The sequence below is a fragment of the Triticum dicoccoides genome, chromosome 3B (assembly GCF_002162155.2).
Source record: "Triticum dicoccoides isolate Atlit2015 ecotype Zavitan chromosome 3B, WEW_v2.0, whole genome shotgun sequence".
Taxonomy (NCBI): Eukaryota; Viridiplantae; Streptophyta; class Magnoliopsida; order Poales; family Poaceae; genus Triticum; species Triticum dicoccoides.
In genome coordinates, this window is record NC_041385.1 from 488,292,274 (window position 1) to 488,301,633 (window position 9,360).

At 41.2% G+C, this 9,360-nt stretch overlaps 1 protein-coding gene across 1 annotated transcript; it reads right to left on the reverse strand.

The window, feature by feature from the left end:
- Nucleotides 1-5,209: 5,209 nt before the first annotated feature.
- On the reverse strand, nucleotides 5,210-9,354 carry LOC119276678 (phosphoethanolamine N-methyltransferase 1-like). Its single transcript, XM_037557807.1, has 12 exons — nucleotides 9,122-9,354; nucleotides 8,839-8,972; nucleotides 8,012-8,149; nucleotides 7,759-7,896; nucleotides 7,390-7,533; nucleotides 6,985-7,095; nucleotides 6,756-6,897; nucleotides 6,382-6,662; nucleotides 5,960-6,121; nucleotides 5,817-5,870; nucleotides 5,629-5,703; nucleotides 5,210-5,514 (listed from the first exon to the last, which is right to left on the reverse strand). The coding sequence occupies exons 1-12, from the start codon at nucleotides 9,159-9,161 to the stop codon at nucleotides 5,419-5,421; spliced, it is 1,515 nt and encodes a 504-aa protein (XP_037413704.1). The 5' UTR covers nucleotides 9,162-9,354; the 3' UTR covers nucleotides 5,210-5,418.
- Between the last annotated feature and the right edge of the window lie 6 nt (nucleotides 9,355-9,360).

Here is a 9,360-nt window from a genome sequence, read left to right on the forward strand (position 1 = left end):
GATTTCCAAAAATTCAAAATTTTAGAAATTTGTGAGTTGATTATTTTTAGAAATCACAAAATGTTCGATAATTCAAAAAGTGGTAGGGAAATCATAAAATGTTCAAGATTTTTAAAATCTGTTTGCATATTATTAAAAAAATACGATTTCAATTTTTTTTATGATTTTTAAAAGATGATCATGAATTCAAAACATATTCAACAATTTGAAAATAATGTCCATGAAAGTTTAGAAAATGTTCGGAAAAATACAAACATATACGTAAATAACGAACAAAATGAACCATCGCTTAGACATAGCTCTTTTGAGGATACATAGATGTTGTTTTATAATTTTATTTAGTCCATCACGCATCGGTTAAAAAAGGGATTTTGTGTTCTATATAACGCTTGTCCCCGGAAAAATTGACACAACTTCCTATGGATCCACCCGCAAAAAAAAATCCTATGGGTTAGTTTTTGTAAGGTATATGAAAATAACTAAATGTCTAATTTGCCTCCATACATAGCTATGTTTATTCTGGTATTATAGTTATACTGGTCATGAAAAACACCGCGATGCTAGGTCAAGATGAGGCACATCATTCATCAGTCTAGCTCAGGTAGGATTCGTCAATGCAGCTTGTTTAGGCAAAAAATATTTTATTGTGGCGCCTTAGGAAATTAAGTCGTGACGAGACCATCACATTTTCAGCTTTTGAAATGACTTCTTAAAAATCCCTTATCTCATCATGACATGATTTAGACATAGTTTATGAAATGACATTTTAGAAGTCCTTTGCTCATTCTGATATATCTGATTGTTTTTTCGCGTTACAACGCACGGACATATTTGCTATATTTAGAAAGCTATGTTTCCCGCAAAGGAAAAAGCTAGTCCATTTTCACTAGAAATCACCCCGGCCTCAATGCATTGCCGAACGCATATAATCTTAACAGATTTCCCCTTTTTCCGTTCCCCGTTCCTTCACATACATTGTTTCCTACCCTGTGTTTTGAAAAACTCTATTCCGAACAGGCCCTTGGCCCCTTGCCGTGACTAAACTGGATATGGGGGCGAGACAAAAGGCCTGAGATTAGCATAGCAGGTTAAGCAATAAACTGCTCCGTAGTTTTTTTCCATGGTAATACATGTCTCATTCATATCATAAAGATCAAAATACAAATCACGTAAAAACCAACACGATAGAGCTGAAAAGATAGCATAACATCCTGAGCACGATACCAATGTCCGTCACCTGCCTCCGACACCATCACAACAATCACCGAAGAAAAAAATGACGGATCACCTTACACCCGAGCTCGACACGGCTCCATCATTGATATGCACCTTTACGGACCTTCAAGGTGGCTCATCAAAAGTAAAGCCCTTGTTGTTGAATGAATCAGACCGGGGCAACATCCTAGACACGCCATCGAACTCCAGATCTGCCACCCCACCACGACTAAGACGTCAAAGGAGAAAACCATACCTGCCATCCACGGACCATGAACCCAGCACACGTTCTGTCTTTTAGATATCGTCGATGCAGGCCACAATCAGGGCCGGTCCTGAGATTTTGGGGGCCCGGGGCGAAACCAAAACTTGGGGCCCTTAGTATAGACAATATAGTGATAAATATGAATATATGAAATGTTACCAATAATCATTTAAATTCATCAAAAACAATATACATATGAAATAATTTTACATATTATCATTTCAAAAAATAACATTCTTTGATGCAAAGTCACTTAAAAAATAATGGTACATGTTAATCTTATCCGATAATTTTTGCTCAATGCATCTTGTTGTCAAACCATTTAAACTCTCCTGAGTCATTGTTGATTTCAAATAGCTATGCAATACTCTTAACTCTGAAAAACTTATTTCAACTAATGTGACAGTTACATGCACTGCAAATAAGATGATAATTAATTGAGGCATTGGGATAAAAATCAACTTCCTTGACATACTCGAAAATCCTCATAGAAGACATTACACCATTTGTCAAAGTCAATTAGTAATCTTTAATTTAGAAAAATGCAAAACTGGATGATCATCGATGCTAGCAGAGTGTGCATGTGAACCTATTTAAATTTCCACCCAAAAAATGTGAACCTATTGAAATAACTGTACTCTCAGAACCACTTACATTTTTATCATGGATGTTGATGTAACATTTCCCTCTTGATCAGATATGTAATTCCCATCAATTTGTTCATCTTCTCCACAACAACAATGGGCAATTTACCATTTGGGTTCAGCAATGCACCGGTATTTCTCTTGATTTTTTGTATCAAGAACGCTTCTATGATTGCATCATCCACCTACTATATCATTTTAAATTGTGCTGGAAAAATAAACAAATAATGACATCAAAGGTTGATCGATGCAAGCTATGCCCCATTTATGTGATGGATAAATTACTTGACCAGTACTGAACGTATATGGAGTAGGGATCAGAGAACACTAATACAATATACCTTGGATGATCGGATCGGCTTTGGTGCTAGGGTGTTGAGCGATGACCCAATGACTCGATATGGACTCGTCTGAAATTAGGCCGGCGAATCTGCCATGTGTGTGTGCATGTCCAGCGCCTGAAGGCGGAGAGCAAAGCGGCGGCGCGTACTAAGTACTCTGATTAGCATCTCGCAATCGGGGAGCCCGGAAATAGAAACCGGGGAGACGGCGAACCGGCGACCGGGATTAGGAAGGAAATTAGGAGAAATTAGCAGGATGGCTTGTTATTTATGACGGAAAGGACGGCGTAGGATATGGGATTGCTACGTGATGGAATGGAAGAATAGCGCTAAGTTTCCTTTTTGAGTAGAGGAAGAATCACCGGCAGTTCGCTAGTTTGCATGCGTCCATGCACTACCTCCCTGGGCCATGGCCTGTGTGTACATACCCTGGGGAGGGCCCCCTGAATTTTGGGGGCCCGGGGCGGCCACCCTCCTGCCCCCCCTCAGGGCCGGGCCTGGCCACAATCTACATCCGCTCCTGAGCTACCTTCTAAGTTCCGCGCCGACACCGAAGCAAACATCGTCGCAGCGTCAGAAGCCAAGGATACAGGTACACAATGAAGATGCCGCCGTCGTCACCTCATCCGTAGTAGGCCGGCGTGACTCGCACTATGTCTAAGACCCTAGACCCGAATATACATCTTATTACGTACTACAGGAACTCGCCCCCTGGCTACCTGATTTGCTGTAAAGAAAAGAAAACATTACGACAGGCCACGGTATTGGCTGGCACATGACTATCATGTTAGTAGTACGGCGCCATGCCACATGGCAGTATCTGCAATCTGATTCCACTGTTGCGTCGTGTCCCTTTGTCCTTGGTTCCGTCGGCCAATTACGCGTGGGCAGACACGCGTGGCCTCTCTCGCGAGCATTCGGTGATCGCTACTGCTCGTGCTGATGATTTTTCACGCGGATGAGAAATGCCCGGGTGAAAAAGCTTTGGTGGAGCATCGACGTGTGGCCGACTCCCCGACAGTTTTCAGACAGGAGGCGCTTTCTCTTGGTTGGTTCACCTCCCTCTGCTGTGCTGGCCGAGGGGCAATGTTACTCAACTGCGCGTCGGGAACATCTCAACACGACCTACTGTTCTCTGCGTCAGCGTTTGTTTTGCACGACAACAAAATTATCAAAAAGGAACGCCTACCAAACAACAGATGATTATCAATTTATAAAAAAGAATAGATGGTCAGGTGGCCCTGCAAATGTTACAAGTTGCATCTCATCTCTTGCTGTGGTGCATCCGTTTGATAATACTACCCCTTCATAAATGTCTTTTTAGAGATTTCAATATGAACCACACATGAGGCAAAATGAGTGAATCTACTCTTTAAAATATGTCTACATACATCCGTATGTAGTCCAGATTAAAATTTCTAAAAAGACTTATATTTAGGAAGGGATAAGTATATTTTTCGTCCTCGAATTCTTTCGAAAGTTGAGAAATCGTCCCTCAATTCCAAAACCACTAAAAGTCAGTCCCTCAACTATTTAAACCGGATACGTTTCATCCCTGATAAGGTTTAAGGTGGTTTTACAGTGACATGACCCTTTTTTGACTGAAAATTATGTTGCTGTTGGAAGTGTAGCTGAAATATATCTGGAGCTATATCCAAATTCTGAAATGACGAACACGACAGGGATCCGTGCGGTTGATGTTGAGCTTCTGATGGGTCCAAATGCTAGTAGTGAATCAGGGAGAAGTAGAGATCATTTTGTCGCATTCGCTAGTTCTGCACCTACTGGTTGTCTTGCAATCACTGCTGGTAACTCAAATGAGCCTGCAAATGAAAATTCAGAGGCTGCAAATGAAGATTCAGAGGCTTATTTGCTGCTGTCTGTTCTTATGAATGGCTTATTTGCTGCTATCTGTTCTTATGTCAGACCATGTGAGAATTCATGTTTATCGTTGATTGTAAGCTATATTCAGTACTATTTCCCTTTCCCATTTAGTACTTTGTTAGAGTATGTTCAACTAAATTGGGTCGAGAATATGTTCAGACTATTTTTAACTAAATTGGGTTCAGACTATGCTCAACTAAATTCAGTACAATGCTCTGAAATGTCCAAACTATGTTCAGTTATATTCAGATTTTCTTGAACTATGTTCAGTTCACACACAAGTGGAAGTGCAAACACTTTCCTTTTCTCTTGTTCTCACTTGTACACACGTACACACACATACTCATGCACAAACACTTAATTGACGTGGCAGTCAAAACCAGTCAACATGGCACGTTTCAATCAAAACAGGGTCCAAGTTATAGTAAAATCACCTTAAGCGTTATGAGGGACGAAAAGTATCTGGTTTAAATTGTTGAAGGACGAAAAGTATCCGGTTTAAATAGTTCAAGGACTGACTTTTGGTGGTTTTGAAGTTGAGGGACGATTTCTCAACTTTGGGAAGAGTTCGAGATGAAAAATATACTTATCCCATTTAGGAACCGGAGGGAGTATATTTTATCTGAGCAAAAGATAAAAGAATAGTTTATATATTTTTTATACTCCTTAAATTTCCACATGCTAAATACTTGGCTTTCAAACAAGATGCAGCAGTGATTACACCTTACCACCTAGTGCCGAATTCAAATAACACTGGTGCATATAATATACAGGGCTATTTTCTCAAGCTAGTCCAAAATTCATTAGAAGAAAAGAGAGAGAGAGAGCGCGCACAAACACACAAAACACATGCCATAGTCTGGTACGAAAGCCACAAAGTGGGTTTTTACTTCAAACATAGGTGATATATCAGTATCACGCATAATCGAATTAATACAGGACCGTGATAACCAGCTTTCCCAAGTCACCGAGAAATAGGATAAGTAAATATCAATTGCAAAACCAAATTATAAAAAAGGCCACATGAGATGAAGCCACTTTATTTGCAAACACCCACAGTTCTGGGCCATCACTTGGTCCCGATGAACAGCCCCCACCTCTGCTCACCAGCAGAGCTCCTCTGAAGTTTCGCGTTCCACCCAGTCACAATATCGTCATAGTCCTCCTGAAAATAAATCAGACTACGAATTAGATACGGCTTGCTAGGAACATAGAAAAAATAAATGCTTCTAAACTGCCAGTTCACGGTTGGCTCCCTCTGTAATGTTGTTCGCGTTACCTGACCAAAGTCGGCCAGAAATTCATCTTTGTTCTTTTCAACTTCAGCTAGCTCCCTCTGTAAAACTTTTAGGAACTGAAATACAGAATTCAGTATTAATTAGTATCCGAGAAACTGCTCTCTACATCTTTGTGGAAGCAAACATAACCACTATAGGTTGCAAACCAATGAGATGGTGAGGGAATAACCTGATCAGTGCGGTCTTCAGCAATGACATCATGGAAACCAGCATTCTGTAGCATCTGAATAGTTTTGATGTATACAAGTTAATGGAGATCAACATTTTCTACACAAACAGTACTAACAATATATCATCGCAATTAAGTGGCACCTGTCCATAAGCTTCTACATCATGAAGGTCGTAACCTCTCTGCTTAATGTATGCCGCAAACTCTTCAGATGGTTTTCCTGGACTCCTACAGTAATCACTGATTAGGACCTTACCCCCAGGTTTTAGCCATTTGAAAAAACTTCTAAACAAAGAGGGTTTATCCTGCAAAAGCAAAAGCATCCATTGGTTATAAAACTGTTATTCTGGCACCAAATAAAGAAGTGGTGACAATAATATTTTCATCTTAATTATTCGTAGTTTTAGGTGTAAAAGCAAAACAAGGGCTTGCCAAAAGAATCTGTTTCCAACAGTAGATGCAAAACTTCAGATGCATGATTTCTTCAAATTTAGACTGCAATTAATTCAGATAGGAAGCAATAAAATCCCAGAATGGGCAGTCAACGATGTGTACAAGAACATACTTGTATGTGGAGGATGGTGTCACGGCTGTAGATAACATCAAACGTACTGTCTGGGTATGTCTTCGTGGTGCAATCAGCTACTTCAAACTCTACTGCACACTTGCGTCCAATGGCATGCTCGAGTGCAAATGAAACCATGTTTATGGACAGATCAATACCAACAACATGAACATCATAGTTTTCAGCCATATAAAAATCACCACCCCCGATTCCACATCCAACATCAAGCACCTTCTGCCCAGGTTTAAGATCCAGCAAGTCCACAAATTCTTTTGTAGTCTCTGTGAACGACAATAAGTAAGCGGTTGTAACGGTACATTATAAACTAGAATATCACAGGTTTCATAATGACAGATGGTTATATATGCCCTCACCAATTCCACCAGTGCTCACAAAACCTTGCCCAAAAACACGCTCATAGCGCAATATTCCACTGGTTTTGTACTGCACATTATCCAAGAATCGTTGAAATCCCCGGTCTTCTGTTGAGTTGACTTTTTGCCATAGCCAACATATCTAAAACGCGTGGAGTCATATTCATCAATTTCACTAGCTCATGGAAAGTGCATGCATATCTAAAGTGTACAATGGACAGAGAAGTACCTGGTTTTGATTCTTCTTGTTCTTCACATAAGCTCCAACGCACTTGCACGTAAGTAGAGAAAGTTCAGAGGAGCTCCCACTCTGATCAATGGCATGGCCCTCTTTAAATACCTATTTGTAAATCAAATGTTAGCTATTTAAAAGAAAATGCAACCGTATCAATTTGTTGGCAAAAGCTCAGGTAAGCAATGAAAATGACAGAGCATTCAATCCTACACAAAATTATTACGAAGTAATGCAAATGACACTAATTTGTCCTGTGGTATGCATTCTGGAGGCAATAGCTCATATGCAGTAAAGTAGGTAACGATCAATTTCAAATAGAGCAGAAAACAGACTGAAAACTGAAATTGAAATGGGAGAAGAGGCACTAGGCACCAGCGATAGGAAAGTTAGCATTTTCACCTTAGTATAAAACCTTGGTTCACGATAATGTGTCGGATTCACTTTCCTTTTTGAGTCTCCAGATTGATGGAAACATGATTCTCTAAAGAAGATATGGCCACCAACTTTTAGCCATTTAACCATTCTTTCTACAAGCTTCTCGACCTACAATAAGGGATAAAGGTTAGGAACATTCGGAAGAAAAAAAAAACAGCTAACACATGCCAACAAATTTAGTTTGCATACGAGATGTTATCATTTAGGTTTTTTAAAACCAGGGTTAGCTATTTATCTGGAAAATAAAGGATTAGTAGGATTTTATCATGCCTGAAAATGTTTATTAAATCAAGGATTGATACAATAACCAGGTTCATAAGTGCGTTCTCTTACCTCCGCGTCCGAAAGATACATCAGTAACCAGTTAGAAAATATGAGATCGATGGAGTTATCCTCAATCACCAGGTCCGGAGATGTAACATCAGCACACATGAAGGATGCATTTTTGTAATGGCCATTTATGCTTTCATTCTACAAAGAAAATATATTCAAAAGAGCTCAGTGAACCAGGCAAGCTATGCATGCAGAGATTAAAAGAATGACATCGCAATTCAGACACCCAATATATTTTCTTAAATGTTGATACCTTTTTTATCACACTTTCAATGAAATCCATTGCGAGGACATGCCCAGCTGTCTTAGCCAGTTCACCAGTAAAGCGACCTATTCCAGCACCAAGCTCCAGCACTGATTTTCCTTCATACGAAGGAAGTAAAGACAGTATCTGAAAAGGAATTGTAGAACTATATGAGAATGGTGATACTACAAGTCGAGGGAGACATGTTACAAAGTTCTCATTTTCAAGAAATCATTTCTGCTTCATGGGAAATACAGATTATTCTAGTACTCTGCATATAGAGTGGTAAGGCTTCGTATATGATACCTGATGTAATATGACATATCAATGTTGAATGTAAAATACAGGAGGAAGGATTTTTGTTATTAAGGAGAATATGAATGTCAAACTTCTATCGAACCAAAAAATGAGTACAACCTCCAAAGGGAAGAAAATATGTAAATTGAGGTTTTTGGTATCATCTCGAGTGGACGGATATTTTCTTGAACCAAACAGGACTCGGGGGAACACTAAAAAGTACGTGTCACTGTCAGCATCACCGATGTTTCGTTGAACGGCACACAATACCTATCAGTTTGGTCCCCAGAATAGTGCAGCACCTCCGAAAGCATCAACGTTTGCAACATGCATTTCTTTCTAGGTACCGCCGATATTATGCTTGATTATACTTGCTGGCGGGTGGGGGCAAAAGCAGTAAATCAACACACATGCTGCCCAGATCAGGCACGTTTTGACAGTGAAGAAACGAAAATATGATGTATCCACAGATAGTACTTAACGATTATCAATCACTGATAAACGGGAAGGGAAATGAAGCGATCTCATGGCGTTATCACCTCGGGGCGCTCCTCCTTGTCCAGATCGGCGGCGCGGGAGTCGAGCATCATGGCCTCGACGGTGAGGTCCCTGGAGTGCTCCTCCCAGTACCTCTTCTGCGCCTCCCTCTCCTCCTCCAGCTTCGCCAGCACCCCTGCAACACACACGCGGAGGCACCACGCGTCATTGACTCCACTTGAGCAAACAGAGAAGCCATGCACACCATGTGCTCGACCGTTCTCCCAAACCAAGCGAGAACAGAGATCCGATCCGATCCGGTCGATACGGAACGGTCCTACTTACCGTTGGCAGCGATTTCGGCGGCGGCGGCGGAGGCGTCCATCTTCGTTCGCGTGGCCGTTAACGGCGAGCTGTTCCGCGTGAATTCAGAGGGGATGGTTCGTTACGGGAGGCGGGCGGGATTAGGAGCCCTCGACGGCGAGGCGGGCGCGGGAGAAGCTGCGGGAGCGGCGGTTGAACGACCTCCCGCGCGGCTGCATCCACGACGGGATCACGTCGAGGTTGTGGGGAGGAGGAGGAGC

Excerpts from the sequence above, each read along its gene's own strand:
- LOC119276678 (XM_037557807.1), bottom strand. The coding sequence starts at position 9,161 with ATGGACGCCTCCGCCGCCGCCGCCGAAATCGCTGCCAACG. Across the intron at positions 7,897-8,011 it reads TTGAAAGTGTGATAAAAAAG|AATGAAAGCATAAATGGCCA; the intron begins GTATCAACATTT and ends TTTTCTTTGTAG. Across the intron at positions 7,534-7,758 it reads TGTATCTTTCGGACGCGGAG|GTCGAGAAGCTTGTAGAAAG; the intron begins GTAAGAGAACGC and ends CCCTTATTGTAG.